Source organism: Streptopelia decaocto (genome assembly GCF_964273445.1).
Source record: "Streptopelia decaocto genome assembly, chromosome: 1".
Taxonomy (NCBI): domain Eukaryota; kingdom Metazoa; phylum Chordata; class Aves; order Columbiformes; family Columbidae; genus Streptopelia; species Streptopelia decaocto.
Genome location: NC_138663.1, coordinates 139,192,575 through 139,217,105, shown reverse-complemented (window position 1 = coordinate 139,217,105; position 24,531 = coordinate 139,192,575). Strand labels below are relative to the sequence as shown.

General features: G+C 42.1%; 1 protein-coding gene across 1 annotated transcript; it reads right to left on the bottom strand.

Annotated features, from left to right (window-relative positions):
* Positions 1-17,099: 17,099 nt before the first annotated feature.
* GPR15 (G protein-coupled receptor 15) lies at positions 17,100-18,320 on the bottom strand (the record flags this gene model as incomplete). Its single annotated transcript, XM_082060707.1, has 1 exon — positions 17,100-18,320. One exon carries the CDS (start codon positions 18,318-18,320, stop codon positions 17,208-17,210), a length of 1,113 nt encoding a protein of 370 aa, XP_081916833.1. The 3' UTR covers positions 17,100-17,207.
* Positions 18,321-24,531: the final 6,211 nt, after the last annotated feature.

Here is a 24,531-nt window from a genome sequence, read left to right as displayed (position 1 = left end):
CCTTGCCTGCCTAGCCAGCTCTGCCTGCTGCCATCCTGAGTGAGCTCCCTGTCACAGTTTGCTACCTTACCTTGCCTGGGACTGCTGAAGGATCCCATCACAGTTGCTGCCTTGCCTCTGCTTGGGTACAGTGGGACCATGCCCTGGCTGTGGACTCTAATGGTTAAGGGAGTGGAGCATCTCCCTTCTGTGGAAAGGCTGAGGGAGCTGGGGCTCTTTAGCTTGGAGGAGACTGAGGGGTGACCTCATTAATGTTTATATATATGTAAAGGGTGAGTGTCACAAGGATGGAGCCAGGGTCTTCTCGGTGACAGCCAATGATAGGACAAGGGGTAATGGGTTCAAACTGGAACACAAAAGATTCCACTTAAATTTGAGAAGAAACTTCTTCTCAGTGAGGGTGACAGAGCACTGGAACAGGCTGCCCAGGGGGGTTGTGGAGTCTCCTACTCCGGAGACATTCAAAACCCGCCTGGACACCTTCCTGTGTAACCTCATGTCAGTGTTCCTGCTCTGGCAGGGGGATTGGACTGGATGATCTTTCGAGGTCCCTTCCAATCCCTAACATTCTGTGATTCTGTGATTCTACCTGTGCTGTGGTCTCTGCTGGCTCCTGGCTTGTCCTCCTTCTTGGAATATCCCAGCTCTTGCTACTCCCTGACACTATTTCTAGATTACCAGGTAATCAACAACTGAGTAGGCAAAGCAGGAAAAGCAGAAAAGCCCATGGAGGAATTAGAAGATGTCAGTGTCTGGCCTTTCCCATGGGAGTGTGCAAGAGTGCATGGGGAGAGATGAAGGGTCACAAGGAGGAGACAGAAGCAACAGAGATTGAAGGAAGAAAAAGAATCAGAAGTGATTGCTCTAAAAGCTGAATGTATTCCCTCAAGGCTAACCCTTCCCTCTGCTGGGTTTGACTATGGAACTTAACTCAAATAGCTGACAAAAAGCTAGTTAATAGATGAAAGCTATATTCCGTCTGGTTTCTTTGTGTCAGCCTCCCACTATCATTGGTGGAAGAACTACCCTGACCCTACATACACAGTTCCAGGCCTTTATTTTAACCTGTTCTTCACATTTTACAACAGTATTAGCCCATCTCAGGAGACCAGGCTTTCCCATTGTCAGGCTTCAATATTTCTATTGCTTGGGCAGCACTAGGGGCAGAATGTCCTAAGCTAACAGTAAGCCTGTTTCTCCAGCCCGAGGTGCTGAATACTGAAAATGTGCATGTCCACTTTCTTTCTCAGTGATCAGAAAGACTGCCAGCAGTATCTGATTCTCCAAAGCTTCCACTGCCCTACTCTGAATTTTCTCTCCCAAGATCTTTGCTTCTGAGAAGAGTTTGCTTCGGCACAAACTTGAACATGTTGTAGCTGTTGTCCTGTTGGAGCAATGTGGTAGGCTACCAATAATATGAGAGAAACAAGTCCCCTGTGTTTGGGGGCTGTTTTTTTTATTGTTTCATTTTTGTTATTATCAATCAGATCAGCTATCAATATAAACTTGCACTTAACCGTTTGTCTGGAATAAAGAAATCTCATTTCACGTTTTCTGTGTCTCAGCAGCTGCTTGCAATGAAATCAGTGTTCCCAGGCAGAGCAGCAAGTTCTTCCATCTCTGGCTGCTTCACCACCTCTGCAGAGCTCTTTTGCAGATTTCTTTATTGCTGCCTGTTTTGCTTAGACTGTCTGTGCCTCCCTGGTCATGTATGAATGTGCACCCACGTAGGTATTATGTAAATGCATCAATATTTAGAGGAAGGTTTAGAAAAGCAGAGTTTGGGCTGATAAGAGTGTTTACCACATGAAAAAGCCAGCTCTTTCTGCTACAGAAATTATTTCCTACCTGCTTGTTTTTCACGTATCTGCTCAGTCTTCCTCTCTCTCTCTCTCTTTTTTTTTTATCCCCCAAACGTAGCCCTTGTACGAAAAGCTCTGCAGCTTAAATCCCATCCTGCCTCAGGGAAGCATTATGCGTTGTGAACTTTCTCAGGATAGAGCTTGTCTTTTGGCATTTCAGAAGTATTTCTTTCTTGGAGAGTGAAAGTCATGAGTCATATGAAAGAGCCTTAATGTGCCCGTGGAGCCTGGTGTCCTGGAAATCATTGCTTCGGACTTTTCAATCTACTTTCATGCACTGCCAAAAAGGACAGGAAAAAGTTTGGAAAGTATAGGTGGTTCACGTTGCGTTTTAAGCCCATTGTGTGACTTCATCAATGCAACCCAGTGGCATTTCTGTATTTCATCACTGCACAGCTGGAGCAGAGCAGTACCTGGTAGGAATTCCATGCTAAAGCTTAATAAAGTTTTGATATTTTATTAAATGTACTTAATTATAACCCATCCGTTCTTCTGCAATGTAACCTGCAGAAGATCCAAGCCAGCCACATTCTGATTACCTGTTTGACATCTGACTGATTTTAGCATATGGGCAAAACTGAATCATCCCATAGATGTATTTGTTTATACTGAATATCTTGATCGTGTAGTTGTCTATGCATTTGTATGCTTTAAAAGAAGTAAACAGAAAACCTTCCAGAGGGTTAATCTACCATACAATCTACAGTGTAGGGCAAGCTACCAAAAGCAAAATAGAAAACCTCACACTGCCACTTCTGCCCCTGATGTTACTGGCATCACCCTTTGTTAAGTTCCTTAAAGGCAGAAACTAGCAGCTGAGAGACAGTGTTCAGGCTGGGATCAGGTAGGGGGAGGAAAAAAAAAGGGGGGGAAGCATTTTATCCCTAAAGGAATCCTAGGGCAAATTCATGGGACAGGTAATGAGGAGGCCATGTTTTCCCCCCCTACTTTTCAGTAGGAATAAAGAGCTTAATCTGTAATTTCTTTGTAAAATAGGAATGGAAGTCACTTGCCAAGTGATGTCTGTGAAAGTTCACTGAGTGCTTCAAGATTCTTGGAGAGGCTTCGTAAGGGAAGCATTCATTTCAGTGAGATTCATGTCACAGAAACTTTCTTTGTGAATAATCATCACTTACCAGCATCGGGAAAGCTTGTGGTGTAACTGGTTCAAATGAGTCCACTGAAATGAAATCTCGTGAAATGTCAGTTTTCTGTTGTTTCTGAGATGGAGGAGTAACATCTCATGCATTCCTGATTTCTGCAAAAACATCCTTTCTCAAAAAATATCTGCTATGCTGAATACTTTACACCATTTTCAGTGGCTCAGAGTGTTGATGTCACAGAACTGTTTGGCTTTTGCCCTTCCTAGTTCCCCTCACCTTTTACTTTTAACACTTGGAAAAATCACAAATTGATGCTAACGAATGAATGCCTGGGGCTCTGCACCACTGTCAGCAGTGGCAGCTCTCCTTGTTGATGGCAACAAACAGCCCTTCGGCAGCAGAAACCCGAAGGCGAAATGTTTTCTCCTGCCAAGGAAAGATGATGAAGGTTGGAAAAAGTCACGTACAATATCTGAAATTTATGGCTGGCACTTGAAGACCCATGTGGTGATCTCCCCTCCACACTCGCACTTCCATCAAAAAGGCATTATACAGGTTGTTCCAAAAAGACAGACCCAATTTGAAATCACTATATCTTTGAAATTGGTTCAATCTTTTTGAAACACCCTGTACTTTTCCTCCGCTGGCAATGTCAGTGCACAGCTGCGCGGGCAGGGCCGGAGCGGTGCGACCCTCACGGCCGCCATGAGGGAGTGAGCAAAGACAGCTAGTGAGGTGTGGAGCTGACACGGCCTTTCTTCTTTATTTTCAGGTGGTTCTGTGCTCTCCACAGGCTTTTTGTCAAAAAAAAAAAAAAAAAAGAAAAAAAAAAAAGAAAAGAAAAAGAAAAAGCTTTTACAAATTTTAAAAGTAAGCACAAATATCCCAGGCGGTGTGCATATGTGAGATGCCAGTAATGAAAACTGGCACCCAGAGAAAACAGGTGGCTCCAGGGGCAGTCGAAGGAGGAAGGCGGTGGCCAGGGGTCCCGGGCCGGCGCCGCGGGAGGCGTCTGCCGGTGTCCAGCAGCGCGGATGGACGGGGCTACCGGCCACCGCCCGCAGCGGCAAGAGAAGCGCCTCAGGCCGGGCCGCGGGGAGGCTCCGGGGCGAGGGCACTAAGCGGAGCCGGCCGGAGAGCTGCGCCGTCCCGGCGATGCGCGGGCGGGTGACAGCAAGCGTTGCGTGCAAGGCGGCCCGGCGTCGGGCGGCAGAGATCAGTCAGCAGCACTCTCCGTTTCGCTCACAGCCCGCGGTCCCCCCGCCGCCGCGGCGAGCACTGACTCAGAGCGGCACCCCCGCCGCGGCCGGCTTCGCACGCGATGCCGCCGGCCTCCCCCACCGACACCCCCGCCTCGCTCCCGGCCCCGCTCCCGGCCGTCGCACTCCCGCCCCGATCGGGGTCCCGGGCGGCAGCGCGGCCGGGAGCGGCCCGGAGGCGCAGGTAGGCTCGGGCAGCGGGAGCGCTGGGGAGAGGCGGGCGGCTGCTACGGCGCGTCCTGACCCGCGCAGACACACACAGACTCTCACATATTTATTCAATATTGCGAGGAGGGCTGTTATTTTTTTAGGAGGCTGCGGTACCCCAAGCTCCCCCTCCGTCAGGCACGCATCGGGGGGCTCGGGCAGCCTCCGCGGTGTTGGACCAGCCCCAATCTCCCAGCAGCTGGACACCGCAACCCCCTCCGGGAAGGCCAAGCGGATCCACAGCCCCGAGCTGGGCCTGCTCTAGGGGTCAAGAGTGCCCGGGGGCGAGGGAGGAGCAGCTTTATAGCAGCAAACTCAGGTTCTGTTGAGGCTGGGACGGTAAATCACTCCCTCCTAGCCAGTGAGGGCCCACCCGTGGAAGGGTGTTTTGGCATGGGCCGAGTTGGGGTTGAGAGGCAGCAGCTGGGACAATGTCGGGTGGGGAGGGTTTGAATGTTGTTTCCGTAATGTGCAGAAAGACCGTTTTTCACATACGTTTGCCTGCTTACCTGCATGCTTGCCAGTGAGATGGGAGTTCCCATCATTTGAGTGTATAATGACTATGCCATGCTTTGCAGACCCTCATTTTTCAGGTGGGAGGCAGGGTACACCAAACCAAATTATCCCAAATTACAGAATTCCTCTTTGTGCTTAGATTCGGAGGTGATATGCGGCTAGGTCAATTCTCAAAAAATGCTTTAAGAAACACTTCTGGTTTTCCTATTCAAAAACATTAAAAAATGCAGCACAAGTGCAAGATGTCTTGACAGCAGCTGTGATAAAACTGCTTTATTAAAGATACCCATAAATGTGGTGGCATTTCAGTGTGCGCCACAGCAACAGGTACCATCCATGTGTTGTGGGTGCACTAACCTGCTCAGTGCTGCACTGGGAGTGTATCTGGAAATGCTCTGTAAAAGAAGTTGGTATGAACTCCGAGTTGCACTGGTTACTTAAGATCTTAACAGCACAATAAATATTTACAAGTACAGCTGTGACATATATCAGTGAAGAGCACAGATCTTTTATTTTCACAGCTTCCTATCTGCAGGTTTACAGTAGCGTCCCTGTTAAGTGGGTTCAGATACTGGGTTTGAGGTTGCTTTATTCAGAGAGTCCACTTGAGAGACAAAAGCGGCAGGTGCAAGAGAAAACATGCAACTCAGTGTCTGCAAACAAGTGGATTAAACTCACTGCTTAGAACAACCACTTCAAGATTTTTTTAATTTTTTTTCCCCGAATTGTAACATTTTATCTTCTCTCCAGAGGCTCCGTTGTCCCTTGCCTTTCTGTGGGGTGATGATGATAAAAGTCCTGCCAGTGGATTCGGACCCTGCCAGGTAACCTTCCCTGCAGACATGTCTTCAAAACAGTGTGCTCGGATCGGCTTTGCCTCCCGGAGAGTGCAGAACCATGAAACAGCCGGTGCGGCTGCGTGATCTGCAGGACTAACATGTTTTCAGTTGTGGTCAGTAAAGCGCTAAGTTCTTTTTCTTTAAAAAGAAAAAAAAAAAACACAGACAAAGCAAACCTTGTTAATAGCTACGGGCTGTTGTATCCTTAATTTATGCTGTCTTTTGTCAGTTGAACTGCCACTGTAGCTGTCAGCTAATTCAGCGTTTTAGGTTTCCCCTGCTTCTGAGATGCTTTACTGGGCGTGAAAGTGTGAAGTCTCATATTTCTCCTTTTTGGGTATCAAAAATTGTTTGAGTTACAAACCTACGCAGTTACTTTAGCAATTTAAGTAACTCATTAAGTCTTTTTTGGCAGGTAAAAGCTTGTGGTGACCTTTAGATTTAAAAGGAGTTTTTATTATTCTAATAATAATGTTGACTCGATAGAAGTTGTATTTTGTAAAAATAACTCTGGTAGATATTGCTGGAGGGAGAGAATGCTAATTTTATTTGGAGTTACCCATTTTTCCAAAGACTACTTTGATACCTCAAAAAAACAAAGATCTACTATATAAAATCAATACACACATACATGACATGTAATACTTCAATATTCATTGAGAAGCAGTGCTTTATCCTAAACAGTCATTCATCTGAACAAATTCTGTATTTGTAAAAATGTCCTTGTCCATATAAAATCTGTCCTTTTTCTGAGGACTTCTTATTAGCAATTAGATTTACAAATTTTCCACTTCAATCATAAACACCTTTAGCTCCATCATGTATTACCGTGGAGGGTGTGCTTGGTGGCTGAGTAAGTAAGTAAGTAAGGGAGGAAAAGAAATACTTCTGTATTGAACTGACTCAATGTAGGTCAGTAATTTTTGCCAGCTCATGTGCAGTGTTAGAAATACACCATGGGCAATTGTCACCTGTTAACCTGGGGAAAAATGCTTGTCGCAAAAGGCAAAATACAAGCATACTAGACGCTGTTACAAGTCTTTGGGCATCTCACTGGCAGCCAGCCACCCTAGACGGCTGGCAGGTAATGCAGACATTGCTAACTCATATTATGTCATAAAGCATAAAAGCAAAATATGGAGCATGAATCAGAAAGTTCTTCAGTACTCCACAAGCGCTTGCTCCCACAGGGTACCAGGGTTTATGATTGACTCCCTTGACCGAGTAAATCACAGACCTGACTTACATAACTGAGTAAATTAAAAAATGCTTTTGAAGCACCTAAGCTGGTATGTGGGCGCCTGTCCCGTCCCTCTGTGAACAGACAATTTGGTGATGCTACTAGCTGGTTATGTCCTCAAAGCCTCTCGGCTTTCTCTTTAAATGAAGTTTGTTTTCCCTCCTGTTTGCAAAGAAAGCACGTTGTTAAAGGGTAAACCTACAAGTTCAAAAGCAATTAAAATGATCTTCTGAATATATTTACATGGCATCTCATGATTTTCAGCGACTTTTGTGAATTCTGAGGATAATGATGTCCTACGCTTATGTTTTTTGACATATATATCAAAGATAATCTATGTGTATTTGCTCTTAGTGAACTAGATGATTGCCAGAGATTTCCTCCAGTTGTGCTGCGCTGGTAATGCCACTTGTGTCAAAGCATGAGTCAGAATACAAGTTTGTTTTCTTAAAATAAAAAGGAAGATGCCTATTTGGCCTCTCTGTGAACATGAAACACTATGTCAAAGACCGGTAGTATTCTACAGCTGTTAGCAGACACCTCAGCATTTCACAAATTCACACTACAATTTATGACCTTCACTCTCTATCTGTCTCCCACCCGTTGTGTGGCAGGAGCTTTTGGTTTGTTTTCTGTCTGATAAAAATGTGGACACTTCCATGTAAAAGCTGAATTCAGCATAAGATGGACTGAGATTGTTTTTTGTTGTTGTTTTAGTTTAAGACTGAAAACGTATACTTTGGTCCTTGTTCACTATGTGCAGCGTTTTGGAAATCCTGTTTTTATTGTAATCTTCCTTTTTCACTTCCTCTGGACCTTTTCACAAGACTTGACTTAGGGCACATGCTTTTCTATCTGGGCTTAAGGCAAATACAGCTTTTTATTTATTATTTTATTTTATTTTTTTGAGCCACTTAGCCTCACTCCCCACCTCTGACTGTCAAATGTGGCTGTAGGGGGCATTGTCTGGGTGCCATGGCCTAGTGGGGCATCTAGGGGTAGAGCAGCACATCGGCTGTCACGGAGCTGCCTGTTGCCAGTGGCAGGGGTCTGGAGAGCCGGGCTGGTGTTTGGCTGCTGTGGGAGGGCTGGGTGTGGGGGGATGGAGATGCTGCTGGGAAAGGGTGTCTGCTTTCATTTGACGAGTTCACAGGATTGATTTAGATGAAGAAATGCCAGCATGCACTTCTGTGTAAGCTCTCAACCCAAACATACACTCCCAGTGTCCCTGAGGCTTGTCTGTCCTGTATTGATAGTCCTGTCATGACATCACAGAATCACAGAATCGACTGGGTTGGAAAAGACCTCAGAGATCATCGAGTCCAACCCATCTTTGCTGCCCTTGGCCTGTGATCGCTGCATTTGGGTGAGCAGGTTCACAGCTTCTGCTGTTGCATTTGCCGTGCAAGCTGTGGTGCAAATGAGGTCTAAACCAGGCACAAACTGCAGAGGGACTTGCAGTGCTTGCCTGGGAGAGATCCTGTGCCTGGTGTTGCTCCCTGGCAGTGCTGGCTCACCTTCTTAGAGTCATAGAATGCCCTGAGTTGTAAGGACATTCCACAAAGATTGAGTCCAAATCTTGTCCCTGCATAGGACAAGCCCAAAATTCACACCGTGTATCTGAGGATATTGCCCAATTGCTTCTTGAATACTGTCCCTGGGGAGCCTGTTCCAGTGCTCCACCTTAGCAGAGAACACAGGTGTCTAAATTGTCACAATCTCACTCTACACTTTATCCAAGTTGCTTAAAGGCAATTTAAGGAAGGTGCAGCTAATAGTATCAGGAAATGTAGTCCAGCAGCACAGCTGGGAGTATCTGTTCAGATCACTCTTCTACATAGATCTGTGAGGCTGTATACTTAGAGGAGTTTCACGGATCCTCAAGCCTTTTGGAGATGAATCATTAGCGTGATCTCTGAAAGAGGGCACACTAATCCAGCTGGGTTCACTGCTGGGTCGGTGGTCTGTGGGTTAGGCTTTTGGACATCTCATTTAGCCAAACGTCAACTGTCTTGAAGTTAATCGTATAAAACTCCAGTTGATTTCAACAAAACCAGCAGTTTCCCCATTGACTTTAATTGGTATTTGGGTGACAGTGGAGGTAAGGACCTATAAGCATCATTAGTCTAGTTGCATGAGTTCTTAAAATGAGAATAATAAGACAGTTACATCTACTTTCATGAATCAGCAAGGATTTCAGATATTTTTGGCAGCTTTAGAGTGGCTGCAGCTTCTAAAGTGGCTGTGCAAATGTAAGTGTGCCACAGTACCATCCATTCATGCTGCCAAAATGTTAGCCCTAGAAGCTATTGGATTATAAAGCCTGTTCAAGGTCTATTATCTCCTTTTCTCTAGCTAGATCTAGTCCTTTTTGTGTGCAGCAGCTCTGGTCTGAAATATTCTCTCAAGTGCCAGCTTAGTTTTTTATGGGTACCTTGTTTTAGCACATTTCTTATCTGCCATATATCCTGTACTGCTCTTGGAAAAAAAAAAAAAGAGAGTGCTCTCCAGATCTCTCCTCACCTTTATTCTCTTGAGTTTTCCCTGACCCTTTTTCTCTCTCCTGGCAAGACAACCACAAGGGCTTTTCAGTTACTTAAGTGTTCATAAGTGGTCTCAAGTACAATGTTCTTTGACTACAAATCAGAATATCTGGCACCTTATCTACAGCTGAGCTGGTGTGAGATCTTGGGCACGCCACTGCACTTTTCAGTGTGTTTTTCTGCCCTCTTTTTGCTACTTAGAACCTCTCTAACCATGATTTCCTCATTAGTTATGAGGAGAGCAGAAGTTTATATACATATATGTACTTCTTGAAAGCTATCAAGCTTCTACTCTTACCTGTAACATGTCCTTAGGTGGCGTGATTGTATGTATGGCGGGTAACTCCCACAGATTCAAAGTTTTGCAAAACCGAATATGCACCTTGTTCTTGTTGTTGTTGTTGTCTTTGTGTAATGGTTTGAATGTTTTGCTGTGTGTGAGGCATGGGTAGATGTTTCTGTGGTTCCCAGAGGAGGGAGGGTGAGGAGTGGGGGTGATGTGGTCATGCAGGTGTTTAGGCAGTGCATAGAGGGAAGTCAAGTGAGTGGTCAAGTCAGGTGCATGGTACTATACAGGGCAAATATTTGCTGTGTGTGTAGTTATATATGGTGTTCCTCGGTGGAAAAACTGCTCTTTGCATTTTAAGTCTGACTTTCAGATTGTTTTGCGTACCAGTTTTAAAGCTAGGCTGAGAATTTGAATTGATTTAAAAACCACTGACCAAGTTTCATTCTCTAACTGAGCAGAGTGCCACACAGTTTCATAGTCTTGGTTTTCTGTGCCTCAAATTCAGGGTAAAAGAAAGGGCATCATTTGATCCTTTGGGTAACAGCTGTTCTTCTATATTCATATTAACTAGTTTTATCAGTTTAGAAAGAAAGAAGGCATCAGATTCTGGGATCTCCGTTGCACAGTAAGAAGTGTTTTTTTTCCAGAATTGACTAGTGACTTTTGGACACATCCAGTTATTTCCTGATATTATCTAATTCATTAATTTTTGAAGGACCTGCTGTTTAGAAAGTGAGTACTCAGCCTGTTCTGGAAATCAGTGCTTTGCAAAGGATCTGAAGCTAGGCATTTACAAATGAAAGCCATTGAATTTAGTAATCACTTTGTGGGAAGCATTTTCTTTGAACACACATTCTTACCTTACCTCCTGTGCCCATATCTAGTCCCTCAAGCAGTGAAATGCAATGCAAATTTAAAGAGAAACAGTGATCTCTTATTTTCTTAGATCTGTTGTTGGGATGCCTCTTGTAAAACTCCATGTACTCTAGAAAATGCAAAAAGTAAACAGTAGAGGAAGTGTGTTCACTAACTAGACTTAGTGGGAGCTTCTGACTAAGAATATGTTCTCTTACTAATAAGGAAACTGTTTTGAAGTTTGAAAATATGTATTTTGGTCACAATGCATTATTTAGATGATTGACATTGATCATGTTGCGTGCTTGCAAACCATAACACGTGGCCTCTATTCCAAAGCCTCTGAAATCTCTTGCAAAAATGTAGGAGACTTGAATTGGGAAAATGAAATGTACAATTCAATTCATATTTTAAAATAAATATCAGCCCAACCAGCCTGGCCTTTGTCAGGGCTTTTTTCATGTCATATGTGGAAGTCTGCCTTTCTTCTTGAAGGCTGTTGGTTTCCAACTCATTTCACTTTCTCATCTCCCATAGTTTGCATTCTTTTACTTTATTATGAACTCCTGTTGATCCTTAGATGCCTGGGTGTTTGGGGCCAAACTCTCTCTGGCTTTTACCAGGAGTGGGGTACTCCAAAGCCTCTTGTCACTTGCAGCATGACTCCAGCAGGATACTGAAAATACACATCTGCAAACTGAGCAGGTGCTTGGGTTATTATTCAAACGTAGAGTGCACTATTTGCCAGCTTTGTGGTATGGTATTAAAATGTTATATGAGATGTTATGGGCTTTTTCTGGTTTTCTGGGGCTACCCAGCCACCTCAGTGTGTGACATTTGGTAGCTTTGTAATTACTTCTGAGTCCATTTAATGCATTACCAGTGCGTGTTTCCATCAGCTATGAATTCAGGTAGCTCGCTCTTTGTTTCTGTTCATTAATTGATCTCCCTTTCTCTGGTGACATATTTGGTAAGTAGCCTGAGTAGATGGATATCCCATTGCAGGATTGTCCTTAGACCATTTATGCTCACTGCTTCCTGTTCTTCACTTGCCATGAAATGTGCTCCTTAACAGGGCAAAGCCTTTTAAACAAGAGAAGAACTGGAACTGGTTTTCAGTTAGAAATTTTGGTACACGTCCCTGTTGATCTCATGAGTGTAAGTGATGACAAAGGGATAACAAATTAGTATTCCAGTAGTGTGTAACTGCTAAAAGTGAACACAAGTGTGCCCACCTGTGAGTTGACATCTCTTTGTACTGTATGCCTTACAAGCAACAGAGAAATCCCCTTCTTTTGTCAATGACCTTACTGTTCCTGTGCAGTGCTCAACAAATGTATAGTTTTGATATCTTTGCGAAGTCAGGAAATGTTCTTATTGTAATTCAGTCTCTTTGAAACCTGAGGCACCGCTGAGACATGCTGTGAGGGGTTTTTCATCCCACGAGTCTGACAGAGCCAGGACAAGACTTGCAGATGAAATCTTCATGCTCCTCAGTCAGTGTAAGTTTTCCTCTTAGCTTCCAAGAGCCAACCTTTGCTGCAGTGCTCATGGAGCATCAGTCCAGTGGAGTAACACCACCACTTACCTTACTTGCTTGAAGGTATTAAGTTGGCCCTGCTCAATTTGGATTTGAAGCTATTCCCAGCGTGAATCTCTCCTCAGTCCTCTGCAACTTGAAGTACTACTTAGCAGTGGTGCAGCTGTCACTGTTGTTAGCACTGAAATGAAGGCTCCAAAAATTCTTTGCCTATCTAAGTAAGCATCAGATCTGGGTACAATTTTTCTTTGTGCTGAGATGAAAGAATTTGTTTCTGAAAAATGCTGATTCATTGAAGCCAAATGGAGACCAAGACATGCATCTAACCAGGTCTTGATTTATATCAAGAAGTAGAGGCATTTCAACTTGATTATGCACTTCTCAGGGAAGTGCAGCAACCTCTAGATTGTTGAGGGTGGTGCTGGTGGTATAGTTGTTTTCATGAAAAACCTCAAAAAGTCTTGATTTCATTCCAAGGCAGTAAAAAAGCACCTCCGAAATTATCAAAAGGTTTGTGGGATGGGCAGATGTATGTTCCCATCCAGATCTGCTGACAGATATTTGCCACTTTGCCACCTTTTCATGACAACAAAAGAAGTTGGATTGCAAAAAACCAAACCGTATTTCTTAGCTGCAATCATATTGGATTTATTTTAAAATAATAGAAGTGGGAAAAAACAACAACAACAACAACAACAAACAACAGTCCAAATTACTTACCAAGGTCTTTGACAGGTGTCATATTGTAATTGCATCATTTGCATTTCAGATAGCGAACCACTTTGTAGTCATTATGTTATTTTAACACAAATAAAATGGGCATCCTGTTACATCACAATAATTTTTGTGTCATTCTAAGCTATATTAGTGCTAACAAATGAACAAAGAATATTGACAAGGAATAGTCAAAATTCCAGAAGTAAGTTTGTTCAAGCATAGATTGCCTTTTCTTTGAAAGAAATAATTGAAAATAATGTATACACTGTTGTGAAAATGTAAAGTAGATCTGCAGTTTACAAGAGTAAAATAAGCACCTTCATAGGGTATGGCATTTTGTATAGAAGCCTGAAAGAATCCAGAGAGTTTTGTTTTGTTGAATTAGTTATCTCTTTTGTATTCTTTTTGCTCATGTGGAACATTTGCTGTGGCATTTATATGTGACCCTTTTCAAGCCTTGCAATATTTAGCAAGTTTATTTGCTTTTTCCAAATGCCAGTACTAAAGCTTTAGGCAACAGAAGGAGATCTTGGTAGATTTCCTTCGTCATTGTTCCAATTGGATCTGGTATTTTGAAGTACTAAAAAAAAAAATACCAAAACACAAAAGAATCCAGCAGCCCTAACTTAAAATTGTTTAAAGTCTTGAAGACTGATTATATTCCAAAAATACTATTCTGCTTTGGGTGGGAATTGAAGAAATAATGAATGAGTCTGACTTAGTAAGATGTGATTTTTTTCTATAATACAAATCATAGGTTAGTTGAAATGCAAGTCTTAGGCTTCTTTCTGTAGTTGAAAAAAATAATTTTCTTGTTACGTATTAGTGAAGGTAGAGGGAGGATAAGAGATTGAGAAGAGACTATTGAGACAGTAATTAATAAGATTAAAATTTGAACTGACAGTCTTCTGATTTTCAGACACTGGAAGGTCTGAAAATATAGTCGATGCTCTTCATGCATTTGTAAGCCTGAAAAAGGAGTTTGGCCATTTGATGTGGGGAGAAAAGTCTGTCACGTGAAGGAAGAAAAACAAAATATTTTAGAAGAGGTAGTGGGGGAGGGGGAAAAAAAGCGTGCAGTGAAGGGAGAGCAAAAAGCTTGTGTGCGTCTCTGTGCCTTGTAGCCCAGGCACGGATCCCACTACCCGTGTGCCATCCAGCACACAGTGTCCCCAGCAATTGCTGAAAGATGCTTTTGGCTCCGCTGACCCTGTGGTGCCAGCTCTCCAGCTGCTCCAGGGACGCTTCCTCGCTTGGCCTCTGCATACAGAGGCTGGGGAGCTTGGCGAGATGTTCGTGCCTGGGTTTCTAGGTTTGTGCCGCCCATGGGTGAGGTACGCTTTGTTTCTCTGCCTACGTTAAACAGCACAACCGCAAGGTTCAATAAAAAATGCAAATAGCAGGATTTATTTCTAACACCCAAAATAGTCATCCCCCTTTACAGATCTTTAGAAAATACAAAGATGTGAAAGAAAGAGCTATAGTGAATGTACTCGCACTGCACTTACATCACAGAATCACAGAATGTTAGGGATTGGAAGGGACCTCGAAAGATCATCTAGTCCAATCCCCCTGCCGGAGCAGGAGCACCCAGATGAGGTTACACAGGAATGTGTCCAGGCAGGTTTTGAATGTCTCCAGAGAAGGAGACTCCACAACCCCCCTGGGCAGCCCGTTCCAGTGCTTTGGCACCCTCACTGAGAAGAAGTTTCTTCTCAAAGGGATACCTCTTCTGTTTACAATTTTTTTGCCCTGATGTCCAGACAGTACTCAGGTCCTCAGGCTTTGCCAATTTATCTCTTTTTTTTGTGAATTATGTTAGCTGATGTAGCTGTCTTCCCTTTCAAGCTTTGTAACAGGTCTGCATGGATGCAACTGTTCACCATAAAACTCACTGTGTCCTCTTCTTCAGTAAGAGGCAGTCACTCCTTTTAGTTAGACTGCTCCCTAATTAAATAAAAGTAACTTTCCATACATTTGCAAAGTGACTCATTGTTTTTCTAGGAATAATCCTCTGCATCTGATAGCCTAAAAAACAATTCCTAGCTTCAATAAAATTTAAAAGTCCCTCTCTTCTCTGGTGTTTAAAGTGACGCAGGGACTATTGCTGCAAATCTTTTTGTTTATGACAGCCTTGTCCTGGTGAGCTACAGTATGGATTTGTGTGCCAGATTATTCCTTCCCTGGGAAAACTGGGAGAAGGTAACACAGAACTAAACTCTTGAAACACTGCAGCACATTATAATTATATGGGATTTGCTGTATAAGAGTTTGCATGCAAGTTGTTCCAGGCTTATTTTGCTTCTTAAAAAGTAGACTCAAAGATGTATATTTGCCGACTCTTTCTTTCATTGGCAGAATTGAATTTGCTTTATCTTACAGGGCTGTAAATACCTTTAAAACCTTTTGCTTTTTGCAATTCAGGTTTTGTTTCCATGTATTTTATTTTATCATTTAGTGATAAGATGACTTCTGCCTCTAGTCAACACCTTTGTGGGTTTTGTGAAAGCTAATTCAAGAGCTTCAAAGGCTAAGTGAAAAAGAGAACAGAGATAAAAATCTCTAAAAATCAGGAAATACAAAAGGAAAGCTTCTAACAGTCTTTTGTCTTAGTCACATTACATAGCCTGGATGCTTTTTGATACTGATTTATTACATTTGTGACAAGCAGTATTATATTAGGCTAAACATTTAACAAGAAATAGAACAGAATATGAGATGTTGCAACATAGACGAAGTATCCAAGTGCAGTTAGAAGTTTCACTCTTATTTTAACTCTGCACTTTAAAACATTGTAACCTAGTTTCTTTGTTTTAAGCAACCATTTCTATCAACCCTTGGCATTTAGTAGGAAATGAAAGATTTAATAAAATAGATGTCATTCACCTTTATAAAAGTCCAGTACCAGTTTTTCGATGAGCTGCTTAACTCTTTGTTCCACATTACAGCCTGTAAATCTAGGAGGTACTTCAGCTGTTAAAAATACAGAGCTTTTTCTGTTCCCCCACCTCATTTGCTGTCACACTTGACACCAGTTGGGCAACTGGTGTCTTCCCCGCAGCATATTAAATGCCAGATCTCTGCATTTCCCAAAGATTGCTGATGAGCCAGGTTTATAGAGCTGTTTTATTTCCAGAGTTCAACACTATAAGCTAACTAAAAGAACTGTCTTATTTACAGAGTTCAACTCTTTAACTGAAACATTGGTCCTTTTTAATTCCCTTTCTTTGAGCATCTCTGAACACAAGGTTTCTCAGCGTTCTCCATGATTCCCTGGCTAACTTTGCTTGTTGGGGACATTTGTATTTGACTGTGACTCCAGTGGGAGAAGGTAGCCATACAGCATCTGTCTTAATATAAACCGGGTTCAGCTAAACAAGGCAGACCTGGGCTTTGAATGGCACACAATCTTGTACTATTATACACATTATACCACAACTGAAGCAGTCAGAAATTGTGTCAGAACCCCCCCAAAAGTCTTAAAAAGAATGAGCGGAGTTTGTTTGTTTGTTTGATACAGGAAAAAGTTTAAATGCAAGATTTCTTTTTATTGTCTTTGGGTTTCTCTGCCTTCAAGTTGTTGTTGTTTTTTTTTTTTCCCGAAATAACAGGGGCTAGAAACAAATTATTGTGATTAAAATGAAGATTTAATGCCATAATCAAGAAGCTGAGACTTCCAAAAAGAATGCACAAGACTCAAGTTATGAGAACTAGTAACATACAAATTAATTAAAATATTGCATTTCTAAATTCATAAAACTTCCAAAAAAACAGAATTGATTGGGTTGGTTTGAGGACATTGCGACATGTTTGTGGGTAAGCTAGGAACCAAATAGAAACACTTGTGGTGTTTTTCTTGCTCTGTGCGGAATAAAAACATATATACATTTAAGTTCAAAGCTTGCTTTAGAGCGGGTTTGACTGAATCACCTGATTCTGTTCTGTAGTTTGTAGCATTCGTATTGGGGTTCCAGTGTAAGCATTTGTGGATATTTCTCAGTACGATGGTTTCAGATTTACACCGTGCAGTGACACAGCGATCACGGTGAACCGTAATTCTGTGGTTAAGGTTTCCTATTCCATCTGTCTGTGTATAAAGGGAAGCAGCGTTCCTCCCACCTGGCTGCGATACACTGGCACCTCTGTCACTTGTCTCTTTTTTCAGCTTCTCTCACTTTATTCTTTTCCTGCTGTCTTTGGAGAGAGAAGTTCCCTTCTCCACATTCCCGGCTCACAGTCAGAGGGACGCAGAGCGCCTCCTCTTCCTAGTGGCATATTCACCTGCAACAAAATTGGATAAGGAGTGGCTAAGGCGAGTGTCCAGAGTATCAGAGGTGCTGCCGCTGCTGCTGATCTTCACCCACGGGCAGAGGCACCGGAGCATGGCTCTGCGAATGTAGTTGTCAAAACAATAGTAGATGAAAGGGTTGGCGCAGCTATTGGCAAAAGCAAAAGGGCTGCTCACCTTCATGCCCAGCTGGGCAACCACGTTGGGAAAACAGTCGGGCTGCTTCAGGAGTCCTGAAAGGATGGCCATAAGCTTGAAAAGATTGAAGGGAACCCAGGAGATAACAAAAGCTGCCACTACAATGAAGACGATCTTGATGGATTTCCTCAGTTTCTTATCATGTTTCCCCGCTCTTTGATAATGCACACAGAGTCTCCTGGTGATGGAGTAGTAAAAGGTTAAGATACTCAACAGTGGGAAGAAGAAGGCCAGGATTAAAAGCACCAGTGACATGATCTGTTTGGCTTCTGTCACAGCTTTGTCTATGCAGTAAGTCTTTCCATATTGCTTTTTCAGTTCTCTGGACAAAAGGGTTGGCATCCCTAAGCAGCAGGATAATAACCAGACACAGATGCAGAGTCCACTGGAATAGGATCTTGTTCTGACTCGTCTAGCGATGGAGGGATGCATGATAGCAAGGTACCGGTCAGCGCTCATACAAGTGAGGAGGAGGATGCTGCAGTACATGTTGACTGAGATGACATAGGAACTAGCTTTACAGAGGAAAGATCCTACCCTCCAGCTCCCGTCTGATGCCTCCTTGTCCACCCAGAATGGCAACGTGATGAGAAAGATGAAGTCAGATGCAGCGAGGTTGATGATAAAGATGTCGATCAGCCTCTGGACCCGTTGCTTGAAGGCCAGTGCTACTATCAGGATGGAGTTGCCGACGATGCCCACCAGGAACACAGCAGCATACAGAATAGGGAGGAAAGTAGACATATGTTGCAGGTGCTGATACTGGCAGTTGTCATCATAGTAGTAGTAGTCGTCATAGTTGAAAGTGACTGTAGTCACAGCCGAAACCTGAGTGAGTTCCATTTCTGGCCAAGCTGTCCCCATCCCTGCTCTGAGGAAGGCTCTGAGCTCCCCCAACCCTTCCCCTCAAGGTCTTCTTAAAAAACATGTTAGTGAGTGATGTGGGGAGGAGTGAGGGGAGGGAGGAGGAGAAAAGTGGTTTGGGGGGAGTAATTCATATACTTTTAGCCAATCACAGAGGCAACAGACAAGCAATGAGAGTCTCTGATTAGTCAAAACCCTGTCTTCAGAATAAACACTTGCTTCTTTTTTTAAAATCAGGTTTAGTGTTACTGATTTTATCTTCATTTTGTATTTGCCTGTATAAGTGAACCAAGTTTGGGGTTTGCCTTTATTTTGGGGGGAGGGGAGGTAGTTTTCAAGATTCTGAACTTTCTTAGGACAGGATATCGCTAGTTTGCAGATATTCAAGATTGTACCAGCTCAGCAGAAGTCAGAGGACAGTGAATTCTTAACCTTTTCTCAAAATGTTTTGTATAAATTGTTTTTTGGCTCAAGTTAAACTTTTCTGAGGCTTGGAGGTTCTTACTTTCTTTGTCTATTTATGATTGTTTTCTTTTGAGAGTAAACATCTCATATGAAAATATTTAGGGAAAAATGTTTAAAACTACTGTCTCCGTTCTGCCATGTGGTTATTTGTTCTGTACAGTCCCAGGTCCTCCCAGGCCAGTGCCCCCTTCTCACCCTGCAGCCCCTCCACTTTCCCTAGCGCTGGGTTCCTCATACTCAGCTTTATTAATGTGTTAGAAACTTACAGGACAGTTTCCAGCGTGTTGTACATTCTTCTGCAATTTGAAATTTGACTTGATGTTCCTATCCCCACACAGGTTTTCTTATCAGCCATGGTCCTGGTCTCCAAAGCAGTGGTTTGTTTCTTCTTCCGACTGCACAGCCCACATGGCTGTTGAGTCGTTGTGATGTACCGTGCTTACTTCTCTTAAAGAACTGTGATTTCTTTCATCTTTCATTTGCATTATCAATATGTGTCTAGCTGTGGCTTACCTTAGAGACAGTCCTTTCAGGGTTGCGTAAATCAAATTAAAGTTCTCACGTTTTAAACTCCTGAATTCATTGCAGCTTTGTCAGTGCATTCTAATTTGAAACTTCTGCTACTGGTCTTCATCATCCTTCCTCTCTTCTGCAGATAAATTCATTTTCTCCTTCCCCTCTCTCCTGCTTGCATGTTCACAGACCAGGCTCACCTTCAGGATTCTCAAAGCTTTGAGCAAATTGTTTATCAGAGTACACTCGAGCCCCAGGCAGATAGATCACATCTGTGTGTGTCTACTCATGCAAAGAGCAACTCCAAGTTGCATGCACAGCAAATTAGTTCCTCTAGTGCACTCTGGATGCACTCAGATTCACTCTGCCTATGCACAGGTTATGTACTCCTGTGCAGCAGGTACCTGGTAGAACTCCAGGCACCTGGAAGAGCAACGAGCTCCTAATAATGGGTAGCTGCTGGATCTAGGGATATTTAAGTGGGCACACTTTCTTGTGTAATATGCTGATGTCTAATAAGGAATGCATTATATACAACTGCTTTCCTATCAGTAGGGCACTGGTGGACTCTAGCTGACTACTTTTCATGGAATGTGTAAGGATTTAATTATCTCAATAAGTATAATTCAGCCATCACAAACTGTGAAAAAAAGATCAAGGTGTTTAAAAACACCCTGGTTTAGATTACCAATTTGTATGCCACCAATGCAAGTTTGAAGCTGTAAGGAAGCACAGGCTAAAAATAATCTTCTCGCCCTTTGAAGATCACAAAACATATACGTACTTTTCAGTTAAGAGTTGTGTAAAAATGCCCAAGTGTCTTAACAGTTTACAGAAAGGATTTTTTTATAGACTCAGCGCAGAGGTGAGTTTGGTGTCATCTTTGCTTATTTCTGCTTGAAGGATTGTGGTTCAGGTTTGGTTTTTTTGTTCTAGAAGTACTGGGAAATAGAGGCATTCTCTTTCCATCAGTACTAGAGTAGAAGATCAGCTGAACCCTACGGTATGTGGCACAATAGTTCTGCCCCACTTGCAAAGATGGATCTACACGTTGTTTTACTCTGCATTTGGATCCTAACAGCTTACATGCAGTTGCAAGCTTTAGAAATCAGGCACAAACTTCTTTCCCTCCATCTCATACAGCTACATGTTCCTTCTTGAAATTCACTCCTTCCCTCTCCCCATCCTAGAGCAGACAAAAAAAATTAGTAACTTTCAAAAAATCTTAACGGAACCATAAAGATAAGCATATGTCCATGTATTCTTGTGTTAGCAGTTCCTCACTTTGTTGTCTCCCTGTAGTTTAATAGCCTTACTTACTAACATAAAAAATTAGATAGTAAGGCTTTCCCAACAGGGATCAACTCTGTTCTCTTGAATATGCTCTGCATTTCTTGAATGCTCTAAATAGACTTGTGGATGTTGCTGTGTGTTGCCAAATTAAAAATGGGACACTTCCTTATCTAGACAGAAGATTTGCAAAGATAGTACAAGGCATTGTCATGAGTAATGAAGTGATCTGTATTTATCCCAGCAAAGCAGCAGCAGGCGTATTTGTTGGTAGTCTGTAAGCCCTGTGTTTTCTTATATGCTTTTGATTCACTTAGGGCTTCCTTTAGGGTCTGTCTCTTCCCAGAGCTCATTTCCCCAATGTATAGCCAAGCTCTCAAAAACACTCAGCACATGGAAATTCGCCTTATAGCCCTTCTGCACAGATATTTCAGAAAGCTCAGCATGTGATGTACTAAGATCCAAGCGATGTAGTGAGATGTTTTGTCACCAGGAGGACAGCCTTTACCGTCTCCTCACCCATGTCCTAGATTTCCCTGGCACTTTATTCTTCCCAGACCTTGCCAGACATACATGAACCCTTTTCCTGAATAAATTTTCTGCTGAAGCCACAGCTTCTGGCTTGGTTTGGGTGTACGTTCTTTCCTTCAGAGTGCCCACCTTTCCAGCCCTTGATGCAGCTCTGAAAAAGGGCAGCTGCAGGGTGCTGAGTAGTTTTGAACATGAGAGTGAACCTAAAGCTTCTGTAACCACACACTCACAACTCTAATCATGGCTGTGCATTTGGCCAGTTCTGCTTTATAGAAGAAAAAAAAAATGTTTGCATGTTTCTCTGATGGTCCGGCCTTTCTTAAATGCACTTACGAAGTTTGTCATGTTTGTGTTTGTATCATTCCTTAAATCTTCCTCATAGGAAATACCGAGGTGTTTCCAACAGTAGCAAGGGAAAAGATTTCATACCTTTTTTCACAGTTCTGTAATGCTTGTGACACACATATTATGGCAGCCTTCTAATTTTGTGGCAAAATCAGTAAAACAGATGTGCAGTAGAACGAACTGCACAGGGTCATTGGTGTTGTTTGTTACACACACACACACACACACACACACGCTCCCCTTACACATTTCTGCCATTGAAGCATTTCTGGTAGCAAGGTGTAGGTTTTGCTTTTTTCTAATTTTTTTTCACATTCTTTGTTTTACTGGTAGTTTAAATGTGGTCTTATTTGAACTTGTACACGTGAGTTATATAATCACAGGCAGCTAGGTAAATTAAGCTACTTATCTGTAAATTATTGATGATGATAAATGCTGAGAAGGACAGAGGTTCATTTGGCTGTAAAAGAAAGTGTGATACTTTCTAAATGATTGTGTTTCAAAAACCACCTGTGGGGAATAGAGATTTGCAGACCTACTTATATAAAAAAACAACGAAAAAACCCATCAAATTGGCTGAAACTGTGCTACTATGCCATAACCTGGGTGAAGGTAGGCTCAGAAGTAACCGTGTGAATGCTAACCAACAGAAGTTGCACCCACGAACAAAGAGGGGAGAGGGTAGAACTGATTCATGTAAAATAGCAGGCACTGAACCAATGCATTGGGATAGGCTGAAATAGTTTCATACTGAGAGCAGTGATCTTCAAAGTGGGCTGTGAGAAGTAAACTTTTTTTGGTACACTCAATAAAATAAACATTTAAATAAAATAAATAAACAAAAATATATCCTCTTTATCTCATCATTTTTTTAGTTTATATTTTTGTCATATAATTTAAAATTATACATGTAATGGGATGCATGCTCAGAAAGATTTTACTGATGGAGTGCATGATAAAGAGGCTTGGAGGCCACTGACTTAAGAGGACAAGTGGGTATCATTAAAGTGAACCTGTGCTATTTATTGTATTTGGAAGAAATACATCTAAAAGGTCTTCTTTCTGTGAAACTTATAATTTTGGTAAGGTTTTCTTAGTGTACCATGTTCTGTGCCACAGATTAAAAAAATACAGAGGGCAGAAATAAAACCAGGGAGACTGGATAAAGACATCTGAGAAGAATCCATGGGATTTTCTGCTGCTTTCTGGCTATATGAAATTCTCACGGATGGTGCCTGAAACACAAAAACTAAAACTGCTCTTTTTGTCATTACAGAGGTAATATTTGTTGGGAGAGGCAATATCTCGTAGTAAATATCTAGTAGTATTGGAAGAAACATGCAGACTTTTGAGCATCTTTTTCAGGTTTGAATCAATAACTCATAAAGTGAGTGGGACGCATGAAGGTTTTTTCATTCCTCATACTCTACCAACTTCTTTTAATACAGATAGTGCTGCCTCCTGGAAGTGTTTACGTATTTCCTTAGACTGCAAGAGCTAGAAATTACACAAATTTTCTATGAAGATTTGCAACATACAAGGATTTTGTTTGCTTGTTTCTCATTTGCAGCACTGCTGTTTAATTCTCTTGTCAGTGCCTGAAAATTTCTGTTAGAGCTACTGGCTAATCTTGCACATGATCCAGGTCTGCTATCTAAGAAACTTCACTTCTGTAAAAAGCAGGAAAAGCTTCTAAGCTGTACCCATCAGCGTTAGTTCCTTTGTGCTTTCATGTGCAAACTGCCGCGGTTTCTAAAGCAAACTTTTACTTTGAAAACTTCCCAAAATGATCCTGGTTAGTGGCTGAACTGATCAACCAGTGGTTCTGTTGAGGCACAATGAGGAGGTGGAAAAAGAAGAGAAAACAAAAAAAAAAAATGGGTGTTAGGAATTAATGGCTCTCTGCCTTGGTTTGTAGTGTTTTTATTGGGTTATGCTTATTATACAGAGGGGTATTTTTCCAGGGGGAAAAAAAAAAAATAAAATAATCCAGCTGAAATCTGTAGAGAAAATTTGAAATTAAGTAAATAAAACGTAAACACCTCTTCCCTCTGGCTGTTTTCAAGCAGCTGCACACATTGTATTGATCAGGGCAGATTATGAAGAAGAGGTCACTGCAGTCTAATTCAATAATGAAAGTAGCAATGGCTGCAAAATTTTCCAGAATTGATTCTCATTTTTATGAGACCGGATCTTTTAGGAGAAAAACCTGTAAACTTGCCAGTGTTAGATAATTCACTACAATTTACAACAAATTATTCCAATTATCCTTATCCCATGTCTTAGAATACAGAAGTTTGGGGTTTGTTTTGCCCTTTTTAAAAAACAAACAAAACCAAAACAAAAAACAAAAACAAAACAACAACAAAAAAAACCAAACAAAAACCATTTTCCAGCTTCAACTTCTGCTAGTTTTGCCAAGTGTACTGAAAAAAACTGTTACTGATTTTTTTGTTTCCCATTGCTTTTACATAGATCTTATGGTTTTGCAACTCCTTAGCTCTCTCTTCAATAAGTTAAATTGACTGACCTTCTGTGATGTGTTTCTTTGAGAGAGTTTTTCTCATTCCTCAGTGATTTTCATGTCCCTTTTCAGGTTTCTTTCTACCTTATCAGGACATCAAAACAAGACATGCTATTTCAGCAGCCAGCAGCAACTCCAGATGTGATATAACATTTTTCTTCCTCGTGTTTATACATCTGAGGTTCCAGGGAGGTTGTTTTTTTGGCCACAGCACCATCTTGCCAGTTAGCAATCAACCGTGACCCATTTGTCCTTTTCATTTTGTGCTTCTCAGGATAAAGTTATGTCAGGTTAAGTATAGCCTCCACTCTTTGCTCTTAAATGAATGAGCTCATTGATGACCTTATTGAAATGCATGTTTGCTTGCCCCTGGCCACCGATGATCAGGTCACCCTGTACCAGTGCCCTCTCTGTTCATTATTTACCCTTCCATCAGGCTTCGTGTCATCTGTGAAGTTTATCAGTGATGCTCTGCTTTCTTCCAGACCATCGATAAGGATGTTAAATATTTCAGAGTCTAGCATAAATCCCAATCAGTCCCCA